We start from the raw sequence: 24,033 nt of genomic DNA, 5'->3' as shown, positions 1-24,033 counted from the left end.
GATATATGCTCATTGAAGTCTGAGAGGTCCATGCCAAATTATCCTCTTCGCATTTCATTCATCGTTCATGTATATATTAGAAAAATTCGCTAAGTACAAAAAACCAGTCAATACTCCTGTCACTCAGTTATAATATGGCAAGCGGCTGATCTCCGTATGACAATGCTTTGCACTGCTTGAGTTTGTGAGTTCGAGCGAGTTTGATGTTAATGCATTGGAATAAGTTTTTGTATTGGACTAACAAATCTGGGATCGTGACTTTCAAGTTGACTGGAACGAACAGAGCATCCTAGGCTCTTGTGTCCAATTACCAGTGGATATTGTGGATTCCGAACATACCGCACATTGAACCCGCCAAGCACGCCGGGCATCCGAATTGTGGAGTAATACCTGGGCGAAAACTGACGGCAACGATAACGGCTCCATTGATATCATCTGTGGCGCCCCAGCTTGGCTTATGTTCCAGAACCCTAGGGAACCACTGAAGAAAGTTAGAGTTAAATTCTCTTTGACAAGAATCAGGTTTGCCACATATATAAGGGCGAAGTCATCTTCTCTAAAGCTTCAGACTTGAGTCAGTTCTAGGAACTCTAGCACTTGGTAGGTTTTGGCACCAAGCTATTATCGCAGTGTTCTTACTATCCATACACAAGGTCTTGATCTACGAAACATTCCCGTAGGGCTCCGAGTGTCTTTCAATTATCTCGAGGCTGGTGGACTGAAGACAGATTCGTTGACAGAAACTTTACACAATGAACTTCAAGGCGCTTACCATACTTTTCGGTTTGGCGTTCATCGCTGCCGCCAACCCGTTACCGGGTCCAGGAGATAATGGAGACATCTGCTTGCTCATTTGTTACCACGAGAAACCAGATTGCAAGGCCCCGTCTTATGCCAGTTATGACGGCGAGTGCTGGACTTGCTGCACTCCCCAATATTAGGCTGTATCTGGAGCGCTCGCAAATGCAAGTAATAGTCGCGCAGATATACGGAGTGAATGGCCTTTGTTGACGGTAACTCGATTGTATTAGCGCTACTCATGTTATTCGAACCTCAATTTGATATATGCTGATCGAAGTCTCGCGCACCACAATGCATAGTTCGGCACTGAGAGGTCCATGCCAAAATATTATCTTCGCATCTCATTGAATGTTCATGTATCTATTAAGGATATTCGTTAAGTACAAAAATTAAGTCGACAAGAGTCGTTGATTAGTAAATATTGAGCTAATAAGGTAACCATCCATCCCGAGTCACCGTTGAAGGAAATGTTTCTTCATCAAAGTAAATAAACTTGGGAGTGACATGAGGAATTTCATTACCAGCATCTGAAGCCTGAGGAACCACTTTGAGCGCGTTTTCTACATCCCTCTTCCTCTGATTGCCGAATTGACGAGCGGTCATATCTACCCGACGGGCTTGTAATCCGGCTACACCCTCAGAAATGTCTGAAATGTCGGAGAGGTTCTTTACTTGAAATGGTTCCATTAGTCCATTCGCTGTACGGTTTCGCTAACAGATGGCTTACTGGGGTGATCACTAAATTTTCAATCCAACCCTCAACTATCGGGTTTACCTCTTCACATAGCTTTTGAATACCTTCTAGATTCTTTCGTTTCCTAATGCGATCACACAACTGTGTACTTCGTCTATGTGTTCAAGTGGGATATTAGAAGGACGAACTCGAGTCATCCGAACACGGCTTACCCGTAGAGTTTTTCGAGCTTCCAGACCCCGATTTCCTCAAGTTCCTCGGGGCTTTTTCGACGGAGCAGATCTGATAATCTTTTGAGACTATTTAAGATAGTCGTTTCATGACTGGTTGGTAACCGTTGGAAGTTAAAAATCAACCTTCAATTATATTCGAACAGCAAGTTCCCACGTACCTTCGACAATAACGACCAACAGAATTCGATTTGAACGATAATCATGCTATTTAGTGAACTCAGGTCCTGTTCGAATTCGGATTGACTCCTTTCAGTGTGAAAAGATATGCTCATGCTGTTCCGGTTGGGTGTTTGAGACATGTTTCTGGGACGAGAAGGACCAGCTTGCTGATTGCGTTGCTGACCTGACGAATGTTTGACCGAGGAAAGTTTTGAAGTAGATATATCTTCCAACTCTTGGAGCGTTATATTGGGATTAACCCCCGTGGGCAATGCTGGAAGAGATTTCGTCGTGCGAGGCCCTAAATCTTTCTTCTCGGCTTTCCCTAGAGTGTAACTACGAGCACGTCGCCGTCTTTCTTGTAGCGTATCCATACGGTCGTCGTCGAGGGATAATAGCCGTGCCACATTTACATCAGGAGTATTTGATTGCTGAGACCGGCATTTTTCCGATTCCCGCAACCACCGACGGATGCAACCATCGCCTCGAGTACTTTTTGAAGCGTAGTCCAGAGGAGGGGGATCCGACAACGACGATGAACTGCCAGACGATTTATCTTGTTGATAGGAGTGCATCGGGTCTTTAGGAGGAGCCTCGCATTGTTGACCGGAGTGTATCTGATCTCTAGGAGAGGCCGAGTGTAATTCATTTCCGGGCGGATGATCTTGTTTAAAGGTGTTTCCATTTAAGTCGCCATACAATTGCTGCAGATGACGAAGGACCAGGTCATGCGACGCCCGACGACAGTAGGCATTGATTTCGGCGGCATCCACGGGTTTCGCATCTCCAAGCGCCTTACGAAGTATGTGGCAAACCATTGAGAGGCTGGTAATTTACGGAAGAGATAGCGAGGGAAGTAGGCAGTGAAGGAAAGCCGCGACTTGTGCATTATTTTAAGCGTGACTGGACGTTGTCCTGACGGAATAAAACAATTGATAAGACAATACAAGGTGCCGGTGGCGAAACTTGTTTGAATTGGCGGCAATACTGGAAGGACAATGAGGGGTTCGTGTTTGAGAATTGTTATAACAACCAGGCCTTGATGCGATAACTTGGAAAGGAAAACGTGGTTCGCATCTGAGCGTTGTATATGCGAATCATCAGGCGATGCGCATACAATAACGCGTTATGTTTTGCTGGAGGTAGCTTGTTGCGGCGTTTGCACAAGCCTAAGTACAACCATGGTGACCAACAAAATTTGATTTGATGATTTGATGGGATCATATCTTCCTTCCTTCACAAACGATTGCTGCTCAAAATTAAGCAAAAACGAAGTCGATCACAAATAAGTCATTGAAAATGTACTTATACAGGTCTGCTAGCCACTGTGAAAGCTCCTCGTCTGACACATGATTATATTTGTAGCCGAGTCAGTAGAGTATTTCGATTTGAAACTTGAAGCTTAAAGACTATCAGAAATACTGATAAGATTTACTCGTTAATTCATTCAAAGCTCGTAAGGTACATCCAATCATACGTGTCATTGACTGAAACTTGTCCAGTCTACAGCCTGGTATTTGCCAGACGAGTCGGCCTCTCTCTGAGCCCGCCCATTCGCCGTGTCAATTCATGACTAGTAGCGAGTCTCTCGAATAGCCGATTTCAAGTTCCCGGCTCCATGTCCAACATGTCTTTCACTTGAAAAATTTCCCATTAGCCATGATACTTATAAAATCCAATGATTGGGACGTACCTCGGAGGCAATCTAAGATTTGTTGACCATGTCTCAACCCTCTGCTGCGCACCACCACAAGCACTTCGGATATATTCAAAGTCCTCATGTCTCATTATCCGCCAGTAAAACCGTTCAAGTCGCCTACGTTGAAAGTCGATTGTAAGATGATTGTTTTACGAAATCAACACATGCGATTTACCTGGCAAGTTTAATGAGTTGGGGTAGATGACGTTCCTCCAACTTTATTTCAGGGGGAATGGCATCCAAGGCACGTCTGAAATTTGCAATGGTTTCTCCAGGAAACCCCTAGAACATGATCATCAATCTTCCAGCTTTATTCAATCAGCGGGCATCATACGCACTCTCAATCGTTTCTGGCATGCTTCTATCCAATGCAGAATTCTAATCATTACTTCTTTAAGGGTGAAGTTGTCGACCGAGACGTCTTGATTCAAATTATCAGGTGTTGGATCGTGGTTTCCACTATGAGGGAGAGGCTCAAAAGCTCGTCTTGTTATGTCGTCTGCCCGGTTTCCTGATTGATAACGTTCCTGTTGTGGATGAGAACTACAAGGCTCTTTCCTAAGAAACCCGGAGAGCAAGCGAGAATCGTCATCAGTCCGTGGCCACGAAGGCAGAGGTGGGAGATTTTTATGTGGCCTAGGTCCTGGAGTCTTTCTCATAGTATCCCTTTGAGTGGCACTTTGCAGCTCTGCTATTGGTGTTGCTTCCTGTACTATATCGGGATAACCCCGAACAGAGGGTGATAAAGTTGTTGTGTCCGGAATATCCAATTCTCGTAACGCGGGACCCGGTGTATGTCCGTGAGGGTGCCGTCCATTTCCAAAGTCTTGTCCGTCACAGTCGTTCAGGTAAACACTTCGAGATTCTACGCGTATTTCGGGCACCCATGCCTCAGGAAAAGCGGGATTCCAAAGTCCTGTTGTTGGATGGATGGATGTTTGTTGTGGTTGAGGTTGAGGTTGAGGTTGAGGTCCGGCCTGCGGTGGGTATTGGTGGGTATGGATCGAAGATTGCTGACGAGGTTCGTAATGTAGAGGGTCGGGTTCAGATAGACAAGGGAACGGCATAGAAAGTGGTTCCAAGTCGGTGCCGCGGGAACCATGTTTCAAGTCTTCGTTGAGTTCTGCGTATATCATCTTGATATGACGCACGATCAAGTCTTGCGCATCCGAATACACGTCGGTGTTAACTTTATGCGCAAACCCGACATCCGCATCCATGTGTCTTTTGTTGAATATATTGAAGATCATTAATGTTGTTAATGCGTTTAGCTATGTGCTGGCAGTGTGAAGGAGATGAGAGAAGCACACAAAGTAGTGAGATGGGAGGAAGTAGTGTTTTGTGGCATCTTTAAGTCGTGAATATAAGCATTTTGGCCGTAGACGATGGGAAACCAGTGGTAGGACAATAGTACAAGGTCGCCAGGGGTGCGCATAATAAAAACTGTCATCGAGCGGGACAACTTTGTATGATGTATGCAGGGTTCCCACCGTAACAATCAAATCAACGTTTCCCTTTCAGGGAAGTCTTGAGCTAAGCGCCGAAATACGACACTCATGAAGGCGGTACCGGTTTAAACACTGTCCCGCGATACTCTGTTGCAGTCTCGCATTGTCGGAATTAGTAAAGACGTTTTCCTACGGCTTTCTTTTAGTTGAAGTTATGAAGAGCTGAGCGAGGTTCGGGGATGATATGGGATTAAAACAATTCGGACCCGAGCTTGAATCTAGTGATGAGAACAAGGATGAAACATTGCGCAACGAAATAATTCGAAGCTAAGAAGTAAGTGTTATTAATAGAGGTCGCCGACCATGTATGAAAATAATTAACAAGCGATCTGACAATGATACGATCGAGACCTTGTACAGCATCAATAGAATACTGACACTTTGAACTGGGGGTTCTTGAGCCCTTGACTATTGGCCTGACGATTTCCATGGAGATTTCAAAAAACATTCTATTCACTGAAACATATCGACACATGTACATGTCGCAAATAATTCATTCCAGACATAAAGTAGTAACTATGTGCATCCAATCGTAAAATAGTTCATTGTTGTAAGATCTAAAGTTCGAAAACAGTCCTAAACAGTTAACAAGCTTTCCAAGGTCACCTTTCGCCCTCATATCAATAAAAATTTCTTGCTTGACTTCAACTCCATTAGCCCATAATCGATGACATCCAGCTAACTGACATACCGAGGAGATTTCAGGTTTTTTATCCATAACGTAATTTTAGGCTGTATCATATCCCGTAAAAAGACTTGAACATCCTCGATTCCACCTAATCTACATAAACGCTTGGCCACATGGAAGAGTCGTCTGTAGTTTTTTTACGAAAAAATTCAGTGTTAGGATAACTGAATGCATCAGGCAAAACTCACCCATCGAGTAATTCAAGTTCAAACCTATACCGTTCTTCTAGTGTTATCTTGGAAAGCAGGTCTGATATATCATTTAAACTAGATCGAAAATCTATAATTTCTTGACCAGGTACGAACTAAAATTTCTTGTTATCGTGGTTAGCTATTGATTTATTCAAATTACTCACTTTTAAAGTTTCCTGGCATTTTCCTATAGATCGGAGAATACTGTTCTTCAATGTTCCAAGGTCTTTCTTTTGTTCCCAAGTTCGATGCTCTGACGACCCATGGCGACTTTCCAAACTAGACGAATCCGAGTTTCTCGAGTTGAAATCTTCCTGGGGCCCTCTTGATCGTCGCGTATAACATTCTGTTTCTTTCAACTCTTTGAAAAGTTTGTCTAGCCGCCTGTATCAAGGTGAATTTGTATGTATTTTGGAAACATTGAATGCGACTTACTCATCAAGTACTTTGAGTTGAAATACATATTGTTTGTCTACCGGCAATTGATTAATTCCAGAAAACTTGGTTGAAATCTCGTTGCAAGTATCTCCAAGAGATTTATTTATCGATCCAACAGGTATAGACTAAGATTTCTTTTATCATCAATCTTTGAATTAGAAAGTTTTTAATATGGATGACGCACTTGTAGAATTTTCTGACACCCGTTCATTTGATGAGACACCTTTTTCATTAATTCCATTACATCCTTCACTAAGAATACTCGGTTTGGAATAATAGATGATGTTGTATGAGGTTCGGTATTTTCATCATAGCCGGCTGATCTCGTAGAATGTTCTTGTGATGGGGCCGTTGTTCGTCTTGGACGAGAAGAACTACCGTGTTGATCACTGACCGGTCGATTACGAGCTTCATTCATCTGTGGCAGTGGCGGCTTAGGCGATGGAGGAGGAGGAGGAGGAGAGGATTGCGGCGAGCGATATGGTATACCAGCATCTGGAAGACTGTTATCAGAGGGAGTACTGGCGACTCGAACCCCAATTGGAGGAATTGGTGGTAGGTTCTCGTTACATTCGGGACTAGTAACCGGAGGTTGAGGATAATAATAAGGGTGCCGGTGTTGGTGTTGGTGTTGTTGGTGCTGTTCTTCTTCTTCTTCTTCTTCTCGCTCCTGGTGTCGAAAAGTTTCTTCATGAGAACGAGGTTGTCCTCGAGGCTCGGTAGACGGATATCGAACAATAAAAGAACGATCAAACTCCTTTGCAATATCCCAGAAAACATTCGTGATATGGTGTCGAATCATATTTTGCACTTTCGACCGACACTCAAAGTTAATTTCATGCGCAAATGCGATTTTTGGATCTTCATCGAGTCCTGAATAACCATGATTGAAGGGTGCATGATAATTCATTGTGTAAGGAGATAATTATGTTGAGAGAGTATGGAAGAACGAGGTGCAGAGAAAGATACCACTTTGCGAGTGTGAGACGCCAATATAAATATTTTTGAAGGAATGCAACTCGGAAGACAATAAGCAATACAAGGTCGTCCGTGGCGCGCATAATACATGTTTGAAAGGAACAATAACGAGCCACAGATTGGAGGTACTACATGGGTGGCGATTATCGTGATTGGCTCCGGTAGTTGACTTCGGATCAAAGATTGATAGAGTCACTAAATTTGTGATCTCGTTCCTTTGCACGATGCTATACCCTTCGATTTCTGCAGATCTACCGGCCTACACCATCCACACCCTTCTTCTCCCATCTCCCATCCCCAATGAACCACCCACACCCATCGCAACCCTCCTCCCTCCCTCCCTCTCTTCCTCCCTCTCAAATCCCACCACCCTCCCCCGACAATCCACACCCTACCCCTCCAACCCCTCCTACACCATCCTCACCACCCCCACCAAAGGTTTCGGAATGTTCGCCACCCGCTTTATCAAAGCCGGAGAACTGATATTAAACGAACATCCTGTGCTTATCGTTCCAGAATGTCCTTTACCTCATGATACATCTGCTTGGGATGATTTAGGTTTGAGTCTTCCGGAGAAGGAGAAGATGGAGATGGAGAGTATGGCGAATTGTAGATCTAAAGAGGAATGTCCGAGTTTGGTTGAAGGTATCGTTCGAACGAATGCTCTTCTCCTCAACTTGATTCCTCCATCTCGATCCAAGCGTGCTATCACTGAAGAACCCACACAACACCAACAGCATTTTGGCGGTGTCTTTTTGAAGATAAATCGATGTAATCATAGTTGTGGACCCAACGCCTCTCACAAATGGGATCTCACCAATCTCTCATCCAAACTCTACGCCTTACGTCCCATCCAACCCAACGAAGAAATAACCATTTTCTATACAGACATCACTCAACCACGCGATACTCGTCAATCCGAATTAAACCGAAACCATCGATTTCTATGTTCTTGTCCCCATTGTTCCCTTGATGATATCAAAGAAAGCGATAATACGCGTTCGGAACTTCAAACTTGGCTTTCCACTCATCCTTCTTATCTGAAATGGTCTACCGACCTCTGTCGTCCAGATTCAACAGTTATTTCTTCTCACCTTCAAGCCCTCTCCCTCATCTCCCAAGAAAACCTTCACTTCCTCCAACACATCTTCATCGAAGAACTCGTCCTCTCTTACGCCATCCTCGGCAATCACCACGAATTTGAATATTGGGCAAAAGAGTTTATAGACAAGTGTAAAGTGGAGGATGAAGAGAGAGCGAAAGAGTTTGAAGGTTGGTTAGAAGATCGGAGGAGGTGTAGGAAATGGGGTTGGAGGGAGAAGCAACGTAATGCAGGGCGAAAAAGAGCAGCATCTCCAATATATGAATACGCTATCCTTATGGACCAACAGATAGAAGCTTGACAAACAAGTTATATTCCCATCATCTAGCGCGATGAAATACAGAATACAAAAAAAAAAAAAAGTTTCTCGCGCAACTCATGCGGGTAGTTCAAACTTTTGTCCCTGCAATACCCTAGCGGTGGATTAATATATTTAGCGTCGAGAACTTGGGGAAGTGAAATGGCACATACTTGGTGAAGTATACATAGAAGAAATCGGCATATAGTCCTGTCTGAACCAGTCCAGCAGTTACAGCGATTGGATCAACAGTGCCTTCGGTGAAATAACTATACATATAATCAGTACCACGCCTCGCATTTTTTTTCTTTTGTAACAACACACCGGTAGATCCAGTTCGGAATGTATAGAGTCCTGTAAATGCCTAACGCAGCGAGATAATGCGTCGTGATAGTCTCTGCCTCTCCTGTTCGTTGAAGCATAAAGAGTTGAGGGAGGATAGCGACTGATTCGAGAAAGATGGAGAAGGACCAGAGAATTTCGGTGAATTTGAAGCTGTAGTTGAAGATGAGAGCAAGGATGAAGCAGGGGGCGAGGAGAAATTCGACGCGAAAGGTATCGATAGAGGGGTCATGGGTGGGACTGAAAATGTGTGAGTGAGTGGTTGAAATGGAGTAGAAGAGAGACTGACCGGTATTTGTACTTCATGATGTAGAGGGTGTAACATGTGCTTGCGATGAAGAAGAGCTTCATGATGGAATTATAGAGGGAGACATAACGGTAAAAGAGGTCCAGGTAGCGCGTGACAAAGACGACAACATATAACGCTTGTGTCCTGAATGAAATTCCTACAATTCTTGAATAATAAGTTGTTGCGTTCTAAAATTGAAAAAAAAATGACAGCGAATTGACCTCGACACGAGCGGGTGGTTTGGATTTTGTGCAAGAGAATAAAGAAGGAGGCGAGGTGGGACAGGTCGCCTGAATAAAGGAGTCAGTTTCAGAGTTTTATGTTTTGAGAGAAATACTTACCGAGGAGACGGAAGAGATTCATGACGAGTCGCCTGTTGCCGTCGACGTGTTCGCAAAGGGGGATGCCCCATTATATAAGCATTCCCACCACCACACAGATCACCTGACTCACTCCTCTTCCCTTCCGTCCATGCATGTAATAGGTGAGTTGCTACGTCTCCTTCGTAAATCGCAAAGATGTTCGAGTAAAAGGTTCGACTCCTTTGTCGACGCGCTAGAACCTACCCATATGCTCAGCCCACCTCTGCGAACCGATGAGATAGTCTGTTATATCCCCAATGGTCCATCTCGAGCTTTTTCACCGTGGTCCATTGTAAGGCTGGACTAACATCCCCTGCGACTCTTTAACAAAAATCTTTAGGCTGCAATGGTCTTAAGATCTCCGAACCTTGCAGTAAAGGCAGAGTCCGACATTATAACTCGGGTTTACTACAACCGAGGCTGTTCGTAAGCCGAGCCCAGGCAGAGCAGAGCATACAAGCTCTCACTTTTCTCTCTGTCCTCTGGGTGGTCTACTGGATGTGGTTATTCATTTTTTTTTTATGAACGGTTCACAATGATTTTGCACGACTATAAACTTTTGGACTAAAGAATTTATTGTCCATAAAGCGTGGTTTCGTGCATACATCCATAACACTCTCTGGTTCGCTTGTTGGTTGTGGGTTTATGGAGCTAGTGCGTTGGCGACGACTTTTACGTCGTAGGAGGAATGAGATCACCTTGTTTTTTACGTCTGCTTTTTTGGCAGCGCTGAGCCCTTTTTTTTCTTTCCTATCTTAAAACTTGTGTTTTGGAATATCGACTGACGCTTGTCAACAGATTTGGTAAAGTCCGTTCCCGTAGGTCTCCTATCTGTGCATTGCGACATCGCAGCGTTCTCGAGATCAGGAACAAGGAACTTTTTATGAAAGTCACGTGTATATTCGTTCCTGCCGTGTCTCTACCATCAACCGTGTTGTCAACACAACAAAAGGCATCAACCATAAATATCATAAATATCATAACAAGCATCTTTGACTGCTCCCGTTCCTCCTTCATGCGCACCCAGCATTGCTAACAGACCGATCGTGTCAAAATTCCCTCATTTATCACCCTCGCCCCTCGTTTTTTTTTCAAGTTCGTTCTTTTTGCATTCTAATTATCCGGCTGGGCTTTTCTTTCGCCTTTTTCTTTTTTCTTTAATCGATGCGGGCTAGTCCGCATTTTTTCTTTGTATTGTTATTTCACTTCTTCATGGTTTCTTTCGTTCTGGCAACTCCCCCCTCTGCTCTCTTCCCTCACCGTCATCCTCATCACTCTTTGGAAACTCGCGCTTTTATCCTCAGTAACAATACACTCACCGGGAACCTCACAGCCGTTGATCCAACGACGCGACAGGCTATACCACAAGGTCCTGCTACAGATGGTAGTGGAAATGGATTCGACGTACCCGCAATTATATGGATAGTGTTTTCGTTAGTTGTGGGCTTTCCACTTGCGTTGTTCGGTATCAGGGGTTGGCGGTTAACTACCGGGTTTGGTATTGGTCTCGCCGCCGCCGTAGCATGTAAGTCTCAATTTCCTCAACACACACACTCCTTTAACTCAACATTTGTTAAGCATGGGCATCCTTCATCAACACAACAGGCGTCACCGGCATACCCGACATCTTTCTCATTCTCGTCGTCCTCGGATTCTTCATCACAGGAACCATCTTTGGTTGCTTCGAGATCGGTAGAATTGCCGGAATGGTTTGTCTTGGCATGATGGGTGGGATGAGTCTTGGTGTTCGGATAACCCTGCTTAGGGAGGGTTTGATTTTTGGTGTGGGTGAGGATGGGAATGGGGCGGGGTATATTTTGAGTTGGGCGATGATTGCGGTGCTTGGGGTGTTGGGTGGTCTTTGGATTACTTTGGCCAAGTTTCAAAGGAGTGGCATGGTGTGTTTTTTCTTTTCTTTCTTTTTTTTTTTTGATGGGACAACTCAATCAACTGTTGGTAGCTTTTTGCTTGTGCTGCTACGGGCACTTTTCTTGTGGCGCTGGGAATTGACCTTAGTGTCAATAAACAATCCGGAATGAGCAGAGGTTTAATTTTTCTCTTTGATAGAAATAAATCGCATATAGTCGTTGAGTCTCTCTCTCTCTCTCTCTTTTCAACCTCATCTCACCAAACGTTGTTATGGTTATAGGATGTCATCACAAAATCATACCACCCATCAATCCAAACGCAAGTGATACTAGGAATTTCTCTCGGTCTTATGTACGTGAGATTTCTATCACTTATAATTATTAATTAATTGTGTTCCCCTCCCAACAAAACAAAAACAAAACAGACCCGTACTGGCATTCGGTCAACATAAAACCTTTAAAGCACCTTTCAACAGAAACCTTTTGAAAACGGAATCTGATTCGTTATTAAACCTTCCCCTCGACGATCGAGCCACAGATTCTTCAGATACCTATCACAACAACAACAACAACAACAATAATGGAGGAAGAACTCATAACTTTCTTATGCGGCATCGACAGAATACCAGTAATATATTTAGTGGTTTGTGGGATGGCGCTTTGTTTAGAGGAAAAAGTAGTAATAGATTTTCCGTTTGAGTTGGCATCCGTGTGGGTGAATGGTAACAAAAAGGCCGTTGCAGGATATGGATCTGCTGGTCCGAAAATAACTGGGGGGTTTCCCCTTGATTTGTCGGTAACCCTCTCATCCTCTCGCATAAATTCCCTGACTTGATAAATGAAATACAGGATCATCTATATATACGAAAACAACCCATCTCACACGGTTTAAATCTTTTTACGATGGTTTCACAGCAACGATATAAATCGTAGGCGTAAGTAAATACTCATTAACCCGTTTCAAAGTCGCACGAGACGGATTCACCCTCGGTTCACTTTCAATTATCCACTCCAACCGTTTTCGAATGCTTTTCTTATCAACTACATAAGAAAACAATAAGTTTTTTCGAGTTCCAAAAGAGAAAACAATAATAAAAATAAAAATAAAACTTACTTTGAGTTTTCTCACTGCTATTGCTGCCGTTATCAACTGCCGCCGACCAATCTCCATGTTCGTTAAAGAATAATTGGATGGCGGTAACGACGATACCGGCACTGATATCTAAACGAGATCCAGGATCGTTATTACATCCTTCAATAATGGATATCGTATTGGATGGACGGAGGGAAAGATGGGAGTGGATGAAGGGTATCGCAATTGGAAGAATATGATGTAAGAAATGAGTGTCGGGTTTGCTTTTTGATTTTGGTGAGGCGTGGATATGTAGGATATTAAATAGTGTTGCGATAGGTAGATTTGTGGTGCCACTAGGGAGAAAATCGAGGAGGATATACGCCACTCGTGGATCTTGAAGAACTTTTGATTTCAAAGAAAGTAGTAGAGCTGGGAGGTTGCTAGGCTCGAAAGAAGAAAGACAGATACGACCGTTAATTCTCTTAATTGGAGTCGATGGCGAAACTAGTTCTGAAGAAGAAACTGGTGTGCTGTTGATTGAAGATGATGACGAAACGATTTGCTTGATCAATCCTTCCAGGTCAATACGTTGAGCCGATATCAGCTCTTTTCTATGTTTCCAGAAAACTTGTGGCGTTAGTCCCTGGTGGTAGATGATTGGCGAAATGAACGGTTCAAAGGGATGGAAGAAGAAAGACATACCATTCCCCATAGCTCATGGTCGTCTCCAGAACCTTGCACATAAACGAAACCAGACGTACGTCTTTCTGCGCCTGTTTCAATTTGTTTAGAAGCCGACACGCAAACGACGGGAAGGAACGCCGGTGACGCAGAAGCTGTGTATAACGCAGGAAGGCTGCTCATAGAGGGTGTTATCCAAAATGGTCGGAGAGGCGCTGAAAGGTCCAAGGGAAGTTCAAAAGAAGAGTCCTACGAAAACATCTACTTCAATTATATGATCTCGCCAAAAAGAAAAAAAAAAATAACTCACAGCTAGTGCCCTTGCCCATTCTTTCAGCCTGTGCGTAATCTGATCATGTTCCTGAGCGCTGACAACGCTAGGAGGTGTATATAGCTGTGTATCCCATTTCACCGACCTGTTGTTATCTTCACGGCGCTGACACCGTACAAGGATGGCACGGTTCACAACAGCACACCAAATCGGAACAGTCTTAGACAACGCGTCAGGCATACGTTTCCCAGCCCGCGTCGAATCCACGAGTAGGAGTCTACACTCGAAGCTAAGCGTTCATGTCAACAATACTTGAGCAAGCTTAGAACTTACCCACGCCTCCCAGAAATTAGAGGTAGGAGGTGTAAATTTGCCCGTCTTAAGTTGAAACCCCAGTTTCCGGTATGTCCATCGGTAGATTTGAAGTACGCGGGCGTGTCTACCGCCTAAAGAGAGGAAACTTTGATTGATGTTATGATAACAAGGCAAGTTCGACGACGAAAGAACTGACGAGGGCGGGATCTGTATACCAAGCACCGCAACGCAGATTTGCTACATCCAGAAAATCTCAGTGGGTAATTTGAGCAACAATGTCAGAAGAACAAACTCACGTAAAAGTGGTAAATTGGAATAATGGTTCTGAATGTAATTCACGAATGTGATGTCTTCTTCAATGGAATGAAGGCGGTTGTAGATGTCCAGAGACCCTTTTCGAAGTGTAGTCAAAGCATCATGGCTGGCTTGTTTGATACCATCAAAAGTATCATCATAGATCATAGTCAAGAGTGAGATAAACGCTGAGTGTTGTTTTCATTTGTTTTTCCGACCATACTAAATATACACCTGCCTCCAAATTCACTTGAACGAGTTCAGAAGTGAGTAATGACTGCGATATGATCCTGAAAGGTGAAGGGGCGGCTAATAAAAACATCCCGAGAATGAATTTGCGAGAAGGTATTACGCGCCACTGATACACAAACCGCAGTAGTATTCCAACAAGGTAAAATTACAACAATTACACGTCCACGAAAACACATTGTTAGTATTCAAAAACGCCACGCAGTTAATGATACACACACAAACCACCAAAAGGTTCTTTCACCTACATTCACCTCGTCGCCTAACCCCTCAGAAACACAAAACCAAAGCCTCATCACTACGCTTCTGTACCACTCTGCGAATGAATTTCGGCAATAGGCGTCAACGGTGCCTTTACCCTTTGGTTCCCCTTTTCCTTCTTATTCGCCATAAATTGGCGATAATCCCGTATAAGAGCAACTTTTTCAATCAACGCAGGTTGGTTCCCCAGAGAACGGCTCATGATAACGATACGAAGAAACGAAGGCAGGGGTAAGGAACTACCAAACTGAGAATTTTTAGAACTTGGACCTGAAATTGCGGGACCGGGATCTGAGTTGGAGATAATAGGTGAAGTTGGTGGCGAAATCTGAAGCCTAGCCTTCGTAGCAGCATGGAGAAGTTGAAGAAACTGATGGTATTCCGATGAAGGTGTGGTAGCCGGTGGCAGCTCAAGATCATCGATGAAGAGAAGAACTGGAGTCATTCTGGCATGTCCAGAAAAGTCCAAAGAAAGAAGAGACCGTAACAAGAGTTGGAAACGGGAGTAAAAATCATCTGGAGACCCAAAAACATCGCCTGCTTGAATCGCCGATTTAAAGGAATTCGCGAGAGTCGAGTCAAAGTGAGCGAATTGATAAATGATGTTATCCATCATACTCGTTAAACTTGAACGGCCATCTCCTTTGTCGGCGTTGGCCTGAGCAAAAGAATAATACACAACGGGAAACCCAATGACCCTGGCCGAATTCAAAAACATGGTCGTCACCTGATTCTTTATTCCAGAATCGTTTTTCGATGGAAACCAGAGAACTTGTTGGTCCGCTTCAGGGTTGACCATCCAGCGAGAAACATCATGAAAGGTGGAGTTCTCCTTGGTTAAGAAATTTTCACTATCTCGTTCTTGAAGTGGAGGTGGTGTCATTTTCGCTCCCTGTAGTTCCTGTAGAAGATTATACTCGGATGATACTAGATAAGTAAACGATCAGTAAGTGCTGTACACACGATCGGATTTACTCACAGGACAAGGAATTTGCAGCTTGGGGAGTTTCGTTAAGGAGCGCTTTAAGGAGCAGATCAAGTTGATTTAAAAGGACGTTCCTTTCCTTGGCATCTGTACTCTAGAATTAACCTGTTCCGGATAGAGATGTTAGCAAAAAGTTACCTAGATCAGACCCTTGTGGTCGGTGAAGCTGGAACACGACAGAGAACCCTCGAAAAATGATATTCGCTGGACTAAAATCTCCTTCGGGAATTTTCTTTGACTTTGAATCAGAAATATTCTGCAGATACCTGGCGGATTCACGCAGGAAACGCCATATAATATCCTCAACATCGAATGACGATATTTCACGAGGGTGTACGACCATGTACTGCATTTTCGTTAGCCATTGATTGAATTAATGCCATTCTTTCACATACCCCGTTCATTTCTTTGAGAAAGATATATAGCATCAGATATGCCATCTGTTCCTGTTTTATCGGTGAGTTAAAGCATTATTCTCGGTCCTCCCTGACAAACTTACAGTTCGCTTAAGCTTTGGAAGAAGCTTGCCCAAGACCTCAGCGACACTTGATGCCGTCGCAGGGTAATTTCTGTATATGGCTTTGGGTCTTTGATCGTCGACTTTGATTCCAGAGACAATGTTGTACGTTTGAATGCGGACCTCGATTGTTACTGACTGTGCGCCGACCTTGAGTTCTATCGTTAAAGGTTCTTGAGTCGATGTAGGAGATAATATGAGCAAAAAGTGATCTCAAAGGAAAAAGGAACGACCCACTGGTGCCATCAATTTGTTGTCGGCTCATCAGATCGGATAAATTCGACGTGGTGGATTCCGCCACGGTGACGGGTCGCCCAAGTCGATGTCGCCTCTCAATTGTGAAGGTAACCGGAGATTTTTCGAATAAATGCATGCTACGCACGAAGAATTAGATGAAAATGAGTTATTGTAAAGTATAAATTCGCACCTTATGGACTCGTTAACGGAAAACCCATTTTTTCCAGGTGAGCCCCAGGGTGTAACTATTTTCTACTCGCCGGATTTGATGACCACTCTGTATTGCCTTTGAATCGAAGTAGGGCCGAGGCCGCTGATGTGCATGACTGTGGCGACATATAATTTATGAAATGCACTGGAATATCAGGAAATCGCTGACCATAGAATTTCGCACCATGCGTTTCTTTCGGGCGACGTTCGTTCGATCTGGGGTGAAACTAGTTCATACTTAGTTATATTAGAAGGAAATCGTCAGACGCACTTCGGTTCTTTTTCCTTTGTGGACAACGATAGCTGGAAGGGATGGCTGAAACTGACACGACGTTTTGGAGTGGTTTGATCCACCGCTGGAGACATAATAAGTGGGTGAATCTGTTAGGCTGTGCAAGGGTGAGTGAAAGACATTATATATAGTTACCGTATGTGGCGCTTTAGTTGTTCAGAAGGCACACAGCCTTCGGCGTCAAGCGTTTCAAGACATTTCCTTATCCTTATCGGTGGGAAAGATCAAGTTAGATCTTCAGCATGAGCCATCTTGTATCCAAACGGCACATAAAGGGAATTCTTTTGGTCTGATGGACATAAAGAAAGACAATGTGGAGCTAGGCGAAGTAAAAGAGAGATCAGTGGATGAAAACAATTCGTTATTGTAAAACCATGGTGACTCACTATTCCTTGGCATTGTTAGTCGGCAAAGCAAAGCCCGGTAACCATGTGCGTGAAGTTTAGGTATGACGCAAGGCAGATTTAAAGTGTGCTAGATCTCCCGCGCCAGTCCCGCATTGCAGTCATCGAATACCAGTGGAGCTGACCCTACAATTTGGCCCCGCCGTGTGTTGGTGACGCCATTAGCAGCGTGTTTTGATGCTATAACCGTCCATCGCGGAACACGGCAGAAACTCATCAAACTGTAGTCGACACAATACACGAAGAGAGATATGTCATACTTGATTAGGAGGAATGAAAGACCAGCTGTTGATCAATTCCAATTCCAAGTCATCAATATATAACGAGGTGTATCACGTGACGAAACTCCGTGGCAATGATTTGAATTGGCAGCTCGGAATTGCAGCACATTTTTCGACTTTCTCTCTAGCCAACGCCCAACAGCGGGCACATTTATCCAGAGCTGGCCTTTTGAAATGCTACCAGCTGTTTATAGCATGTTTTCCATCTCCAGTCTCCTCGTATGGTCGTCGCTTCTACTCAGCGGAGTGCAGGCGGGTAGTGGTGAAGTCACCACGCGGATTGGGAACCGCACAATTGAAAGAGTATGTGTTTGTATTAGGGAATGATGAGAGGGTGGTTGTAGAACGCATCCTCATCATTGAACCCATGCCATAACCACACAAACTCATTCCGGTCATAGACTCTGAACCTCCGAACGCATTCGTTATACGCTCCTTACATTGATCAAGATCTTCAAAACAGGCATGTCGGCTTTCCTGTTACTACGCTTCATGAATTAAATTGACCTTGTTGTACAGGTGGTGGGACTTCGGCGCCGACGCCTACATCGTATGTCAATGGTCTCGTCACAAGATACTGAAAGTAATGTTCATCTTTAGAACACAAACAAACATGTCCGACTAACACGAAATAAACCCTCGTTAATGGTATGACTTTTGGCATTTAATCATTCAGAGTTAATTGAGCACTTTCCATAGGGATGGTTATGGTCTCGCCTGGTGTTGGCACCAACGAATTTTGTTGTGGAAGTTGAATATAAGGCAAGACCTACCCAGTTGTGCCACTGCATGATGATATTGAGCAAACTTGTCATATAGATCTCCGGGGACTCTACTCACCTATTCGGTGATGGACTCGCCATGTGGATCACGACTGAACGAGCCCAGCCAGGCCCCGTTTTCGGAAGCAAAGGTCCAGCTTCACTACCTATCTGCTTTCTTTTTTGCTCATTCTCCCTCTTTATAGACAACTTTAATGGTCTTGCAGTCGTTGTCGATACGTACGCTCTTTGCCCGACACTCAGTTCCTTGATCTCAGTATAGGCTTCTAGTTACTCTAATTCCCGGCATTCATACTCCTTCCCTCGCATCTCCGGTTTTATATTCGACGGAAACCAAAGCTACAACGTTGCCACTGATGGAGACGGTCAATCTGTTGGCGGGTGTTCTGTGAGCTTCTAATTCATCCACGAGCGGTACCACCCGTTCAACTTTCTAACAACTCTCATAGGCCAACATTCGTCGAACGAATGTCGCCACGAAAATCAAGGTGACATACGTCAAAGGTTCTTTCCTCGACGTGAAAGTGCAATACAAAGCCTGTACGTCCAATTCTCTTCCCATAAATGGCCCCGACGATTTATGACCGGTTTTTTAAAATTTAGGGGATGACTGGTCAGACTGTTTCTACGTCGAAGGCGTTGTACTGCCCAACAACCTATACCTCGGCTTTAGCGCCATGACAGGCGATGTCTCCGACGCACACGAGTACGTTCCTCTCCCTCTCATATTCTCAAAAATAGCACATACTCACCTATCGTCATCAGTATCATATCTGTAACAACATCATCAGCCATCCTATCCCCCGACACCTCCCCAAAAGACAAAGCCAAAAAGGGCATCTTCGGCAGCTCCAAATCCGGCTCATCTTCGTCATCTTTGTCAGGCCAAGACAGTGGAAGTTGGTTCGGCCTGTTTTTCAAACTTCTCTTGCTAGCCGGAGTCGTTGGTGGTGGTTGGTACGGATGGAAAGAATATCAACGTAGAAAACGGTATGGAGGTTTCGGAGCCGGTAATAACTTCGGGGGAGGAGGCGGTATTGGAGGAGGTGGTGGTGGTATGGGCATGGGCATGGGTGGTGGTGGTAGTGGTACGTTTGGTATGGGTGGTGGGAGATATCGAAATCCGTATGCGAACGAAAAACGGTTTTGACGATATTCCTTTCCAGCTTTTGGTGGTAGCGCCAGTGGCGCGGTGGGTTAGCGACTATTCGATCTAATTGGTTCAGCTTGACAGTGTGTACCATACGAGGGAGCTTTTTCTTGAATTTATTTTTATTCACCCGACTTGGGTTTTCGTTCTACCTAGTCAGCGTCTCTTCCAAAAACTTATTGTGAACACACTGCAAAATCAATCATGCAGAGATGAAATGCTCCGTCCTTTATATATCATGTATATCATACACAACATCGTCACTCTATTCAACGGCTACAATTGCACACACCTTGAAATTTCTTCATTATTGCCACATTAATCCTTCTCCACTTATCCGAAAAAAGGAAACATAGGTCATAAAACATCCGAAGACCAAACCATACAACCAGCCTAGGAAGCTCAAAGAAAAGGGGTGGTGGGGACGGGAAGAAGAAAACAAAAACTGTCGCGAAATTCCTATCTACTAAAAAGAATCGAGTGAAAACTATACTACTGACTATCTACTATGTAACTACTACTAATGCTACCTAAAAAAATTGGTATAAGATTGAAATAGAGGTCGATCCTCGGCAGCACAACGAAAACAAAAAATCGTGTCGCTGCTCTGTAATGGTTCGAACCTCCAATCACTGAGTCATGGATTGGGTTCAAAGCTACACTATACTAACTACCTAAAAAATGAAACATCCGGGAGATACAAAGCGGAAAATGCCAGGACGGGGCAGGTTTGATGAGAAATTCGGAGCAATGCGGATTGAGTTGGGGTGGAGGTAGGGGCGGGGCGGCGGAAAGGTGAGAAGGCTCCTGCGGCTGGGGAAAGGAAGGAAAGAAAAGTTCCCGATGTGACAAAACCAGAGAGGTAAAAAGGAGGATCAGAAACAAGAGCACAGATGAGAAAGAGGACAGATAGCGAAAGTTGGCATGAGATGATGCGTGATAAAAATTGAAGACGATAGTCCACAGTAAAACCATATTCGCTCGTCATTCATGCAGATTACAACCCCAAAACGATGATTGATAAGCCAACGCTGAAGCTGCGCAGGTATTTCGCCTTCGAAAGGAGTTAAACACCATACCGAGCAGCCAATCGGTCCCGAATAACAGGAGGGAATGAGGCCATCTGGGCCGCCCATCCTGGCTCGTCGTGGGACTTGAATCCTTGAAGTAACGTGCTGAACATATTGTTAAGTTCCGGTGAAGGCTGGTTCCAGCGAACGATCGAATTGCAAAACCATAATAAACTCTGGAACACGACTACGTCAGTATTATTCGATTAAACTAGGCAAGCGCGTACCTTGGCGATACCGGCGGGATTGGTTTGTACCAGCGTGCATAGCCCACGGAAAGCAGAATCTTTCTCGTCGTTATCACGAATTTCATACAAAGCTTGACACCAAGCCTGAGCAAACTCAGGTAGACGAGGTGCGACAAGAACGGGGTGCATAAGCCCAATACGACCTATGGAAACTGCGGCATTTTCATGTAAACTTCTAGGTGCTTTGGGGTGCAGAAGAATGGGAATGAGGCGCATAATCAGCGGATTCACCCATTGCTGGAACTCGGCGTCATCTTCAACGAACAGAGGTCAGCATCAGGTCCTCACCTACAATACAAAAGTAACGCTCACCTCGGCCGTAACGCAAAGCAACTTCTCCAACGGACCAGGCGGCGTTGTTCGAAGCACTGATGAACTCAAATTTAGGTTCCGGATCAAGCTGCAGAATCAACTCCTGCATAATGCCTGGCATGTGGGGACGCAACAATACAAAACATCCCATTGCCATATCACCAACCAATGCATACGCTGATTGCCTGACAGGGGCCTGCGGGTGTTTCAAACAGAAGGTCAACAGACTCAACATGTTTGGTGTGCTATTAGTGATGAAGGGCTCCAACGCCATTCCCAGACCTTGAGTCAAGCCGGAAAGCAAGTCGAGCGCAACGACCAAGAATGAGCCTCCAGGCTCGTCAAGGTCGGGATTCTGTTGGAAAGCCTGGTAGGCAAGGAGGGATTGATGAATGATATTGTTGCATCGCTCAAAGACTGGTCCTGCATAATTCAAAAATGCTTGGCCCATGGCAATGGTCACGGAAGCAAGGCACTAACACCGCACGCACTCAGATGGTTCCCATCAACAAGGCAAGGAAATACGCACCTCCAACAGAGGAATCAAGTCTTCGTCATTATCCTTTAGCTTTGCCCATCGATTGGTCAATGGGGGCATCAAGATCTCCACATAGGTAGGGTTTGCCAACGCACGACCAACAGCGTCAGCCAAAGTACCGACGGCATCGTACAAGATCAACATGTTCTTGTGCTGGTACTTCTCGAAAGCAAATACTAAATTCCGAAGAACGGGCTCCAAGTAAGGAGCGAGCTCTGGTCCAGCATCCTCTTCGAGAGTAGCAAAAGCGCTACAGCCGGCTTCTTGGACGCGTTTATTATTATCCAGAACCATACGAAGGAGCTAGAAGTGCGAATCAGCCACAGTCAACCTTAAGTTGCAACCATAACGTACACCTTCCATAGTGGGGATAAAGAAATTTCGCTTATGCTCTTCTGATATTGGCTGAGTGCACCAGCTCGCATAGCGCCCAAGGGTCCAACAAGTAATTGACCGCACGAGGGGCTTCGAAAACGGTCAGAGAGAGGACTGAGATGGGTTAATGACACATCACATACTTTTGGTTCATTGAGTGTTTGAATGAGGTATGGTATCAGCGTCGGTAGATGGGGCTCGATGGCTTCAATGCAACCTACTAATGCGTGATTAAAGGGAACAGAGACCAGGACAGAATCCACATACCTTCAGCCATGGCACCCAAAGCTAGAATACCACTTTCTCTCTGCAGCCAATCTTCACTCCAAAGTTTTTCTTTCAGCGGCCCGAGGAGAACGTTTAGTAAATCGCCACTAAATCTGACTGCGAGAACATCGAGAGCTGCCGCAGCGCATTTTCGCAGGTTCCACTCCGTCGACATCTCCTCTGCGAAATCATCATCGTAGTCATCGTAATCGTCTTCGTCGTCAGTATCAATGGTCTCCTCGCCATAAGCACCAATGCGAGGTTTTTGTTGTTGATCGGGATCTGCACTTTCACGTTCCAGGCCATGTGCTTTGCCTCCATAATGGCGCGGCTTGATATCAGACTCTTTGTCTGGAACGGCTGCATCCTCCGCGTCACCCTCTAACCATAACAAGTCATCCTCTCCATAAACCATGCAATCCAACAGCACTGGGGCTACCTTCCCCAAAAGCGGGTGTAGATATGGAGCGAGATCAGCATCCTCTGCAAATGTAAGCCAAAACTCGCAAGCCTCCAATGCGACGTTTTCGTTCTTGTCCTTCGTAGAATAGAGCATATACTCCGCAACATTGTTCATTTCAGGCATAAGTTTTTCCGGACGGGCTGCAAGGAGGAGAACGAGGGCCTGGCAGACGTGACGCCGCACAGAGGGATCGTCATCTGACGCTCTCTTGAACAGACAAGCGATAAAGTTGTCGATATGGATAAACAAAGATTGGCAATTGAGGGGGATGAAATGCGAAAGACATGCGACTGCGTGTGATCGCATTTTGGCTGAATTGTGCTCAGAGAGCATGAGGAATTTGGGAATCATGTAGTCAAGCGGCCTCGTCCCATTGATCTCAACGTCCATTTTGCGTGGATAATCTTCACAAGCTTTTTCTAGAGCATTGAACGCAGCCTGGAAGGGCGTTTAGTAAACATGATAACGCTAATGTTCCCTGCCGGGATGACGCGGCGACCCCCAAGGCCAACGGGGTTGGGCAGCATGGGGTAGGTCGGGCCCGAGGACATTACGTGTTCAAGGGTCGCTCACCTCTTGCTTATCCAAATCGGAGGCATCCAACGCGTTCACCAGCTGCTGCAAGCATTCTGGCCAGTTTCTGGGCTCAAGGACGCCTAGGAAAGCGACAATATCCTGACTCGCGGCGTTACGAATCATGATCGACGAATCATTGAAGGCCTTCAACACCGCAGCCTTGACATAGTCAGCAACCTCAGCTGGGGCTTGCAAGATGAGGCGAGAATTGTTCTTTAGCAGATAGCCGGCGATGGTGCGTATGCGATCCTCCTGGTCGGTCATAGCACTAAGAATATAAGCCAGATAGGCGATATACTCGGGGATACGCGTAAAGGAGTTGAGTTTCTGTGGTTCCGATGCACACAAAGATGAGGCTCCTGAGGGCTAAAGAGCGAAAGCAGGGAGAGAGACTTGCCTGTGTGATGGACCGCTGAACGGTGATGTTCATGTCGGTAGACTCATGGATGGTGCGCAAAATTTCCTCCAGGCCTTGGGGCTGGGGAGTCCACGGAGACATTTTTTCAGACGACGCGTAAAGGACAGCCGGG

General features: G+C 45.0%; 11 protein-coding genes across 11 annotated transcripts; 4 read left to right on the top strand and 7 right to left on the bottom strand.

Annotated features, from left to right (window-relative positions):
- The first annotated feature begins 569 nt into the window (after positions 1-569).
- On the top strand, positions 570-1,143 carry AGABI2DRAFT_136415 (small cysteine-rich protein). Its single transcript, XM_006461332.1, has 3 exons — positions 570-600; positions 654-676; positions 741-1,143. Exon 3 carries the CDS (start codon positions 753-755, stop codon positions 939-941), a length of 189 nt encoding a protein of 62 aa, XP_006461395.1. The 5' UTR covers positions 570-600; positions 654-676; positions 741-752; the 3' UTR covers positions 942-1,143.
- Positions 1,144-1,227: 84 nt separating this feature from the next.
- AGABI2DRAFT_178568 (hypothetical protein) lies at positions 1,228-2,705 on the bottom strand (the record flags this gene model as incomplete). Its single annotated transcript, XM_006461331.1, has 4 exons — positions 1,228-1,467; positions 1,529-1,649; positions 1,708-1,777; positions 2,072-2,705. The coding sequence occupies 4 exons, from the start codon at positions 2,703-2,705 to the stop codon at positions 1,228-1,230; spliced, it is 1,065 nt and encodes a 354-aa protein (XP_006461394.1).
- A 755-nt stretch (positions 2,706-3,460) lies between these two features.
- On the bottom strand, positions 3,461-4,806 carry AGABI2DRAFT_118292 (hypothetical protein; the record flags this gene model as incomplete). The annotated part of the gene is made up of 4 exons (XM_006461330.1): positions 3,461-3,524; positions 3,581-3,703; positions 3,762-3,868; positions 3,925-4,806. The coding sequence occupies 4 exons, from the start codon at positions 4,804-4,806 to the stop codon at positions 3,461-3,463; spliced, it is 1,176 nt and encodes a 391-aa protein (XP_006461393.1).
- Positions 4,807-5,966: 1,160 nt separating this feature from the next.
- On the bottom strand, positions 5,967-7,321 carry AGABI2DRAFT_118291 (hypothetical protein; the record flags this gene model as incomplete). The annotated part of the gene is made up of 4 exons (XM_006461329.1): positions 5,967-6,086; positions 6,138-6,357; positions 6,409-6,536; positions 6,596-7,321. The coding sequence occupies 4 exons, from the start codon at positions 7,319-7,321 to the stop codon at positions 5,967-5,969; spliced, it is 1,194 nt and encodes a 397-aa protein (XP_006461392.1).
- A 290-nt stretch (positions 7,322-7,611) lies between these two features.
- Positions 7,612-8,792, top strand: AGABI2DRAFT_205157 (hypothetical protein; the record flags this gene model as incomplete). The annotated part of the gene is made up of 1 exon (XM_006461328.1): positions 7,612-8,792. A coding segment is annotated over one exon (1,181 nt), but the record flags the coding sequence as incomplete, so codon positions are not given.
- Positions 8,793-8,839: 47 nt separating this feature from the next.
- AGABI2DRAFT_192892 (hypothetical protein) lies at positions 8,840-9,801 on the bottom strand. The gene is made up of 6 exons (XM_006461327.1): positions 9,762-9,801; positions 9,642-9,710; positions 9,421-9,577; positions 9,114-9,371; positions 8,963-9,058; positions 8,840-8,904 (listed from the first exon to the last, which is right to left on the bottom strand). Exons 1-6 carry the CDS (start codon positions 9,781-9,783, stop codon positions 8,868-8,870), a joined length of 639 nt encoding a protein of 212 aa, XP_006461390.1. The 5' UTR covers positions 9,784-9,801; the 3' UTR covers positions 8,840-8,867.
- A 1,319-nt stretch (positions 9,802-11,120) lies between these two features.
- AGABI2DRAFT_41481 (hypothetical protein) lies at positions 11,121-12,127 on the top strand (the record flags this gene model as incomplete). The annotated part of the gene is made up of 5 exons (XM_006460564.1): positions 11,121-11,307; positions 11,361-11,680; positions 11,743-11,868; positions 11,932-12,002; positions 12,076-12,127. Coding segments are annotated over 5 exons (756 nt in total), but the record flags the coding sequence as incomplete, so codon positions are not given.
- Positions 12,128-12,548: 421 nt separating this feature from the next.
- On the bottom strand, positions 12,549-14,454 carry AGABI2DRAFT_205150 (hypothetical protein; the record flags this gene model as incomplete). The annotated part of the gene is made up of 7 exons (XM_006461326.1): positions 12,549-12,691; positions 12,738-13,368; positions 13,428-13,655; positions 13,717-13,954; positions 14,011-14,123; positions 14,189-14,229; positions 14,289-14,454. The coding sequence occupies 7 exons, from the start codon at positions 14,452-14,454 to the stop codon at positions 12,549-12,551; spliced, it is 1,560 nt and encodes a 519-aa protein (XP_006461389.1).
- Positions 14,455-16,323: 1,869 nt separating this feature from the next.
- Positions 16,324-17,119, bottom strand: AGABI2DRAFT_185643 (hypothetical protein; the record flags this gene model as incomplete). Its single annotated transcript, XM_006461325.1, has 5 exons — positions 17,017-17,119; positions 16,915-16,961; positions 16,726-16,861; positions 16,536-16,672; positions 16,324-16,471 (listed from the first exon to the last, which is right to left on the bottom strand). Coding segments are annotated over exons 4-5 (282 nt in total), but the record flags the coding sequence as incomplete, so codon positions are not given.
- Positions 17,120-17,832: 713 nt separating this feature from the next.
- Positions 17,833-19,803, top strand: AGABI2DRAFT_222139 (hypothetical protein). Its single transcript, XM_006461324.1, has 11 exons — positions 17,833-18,025; positions 18,124-18,185; positions 18,242-18,272; positions 18,323-18,370; positions 18,422-18,484; positions 18,542-18,635; positions 18,690-18,723; positions 18,775-18,892; positions 18,954-19,044; positions 19,108-19,210; positions 19,270-19,803. Exons 1-11 carry the CDS (start codon positions 17,897-17,899, stop codon positions 19,652-19,654), a joined length of 1,158 nt encoding a protein of 385 aa, XP_006461387.1. The 5' UTR covers positions 17,833-17,896; the 3' UTR covers positions 19,655-19,803.
- A 559-nt stretch (positions 19,804-20,362) lies between these two features.
- Positions 20,363-24,002, bottom strand: AGABI2DRAFT_185642 (hypothetical protein; the record flags this gene model as incomplete). Its single annotated transcript, XM_006461323.1, has 9 exons — positions 20,363-20,900; positions 20,952-21,226; positions 21,285-21,759; positions 21,814-22,125; positions 22,177-22,287; positions 22,341-22,417; positions 22,465-23,365; positions 23,501-23,830; positions 23,901-24,002. The coding sequence occupies 9 exons, from the start codon at positions 24,000-24,002 to the stop codon at positions 20,721-20,723; spliced, it is 2,763 nt and encodes a 920-aa protein (XP_006461386.1). The 3' UTR covers positions 20,363-20,720.
- Positions 24,003-24,033: the final 31 nt, after the last annotated feature.

The sequence above is a fragment of the Agaricus bisporus genome (assembly GCF_000300575.1).
Source record: "Agaricus bisporus var. bisporus H97 unplaced genomic scaffold AGABI2scaffold_5, whole genome shotgun sequence".
Classification (NCBI taxonomy): domain Eukaryota; kingdom Fungi; phylum Basidiomycota; class Agaricomycetes; order Agaricales; family Agaricaceae; genus Agaricus; species Agaricus bisporus.
Note: the sequence above shows the minus strand (reverse complement) of the source record. Positions and strands in the feature narration are given on the sequence as shown.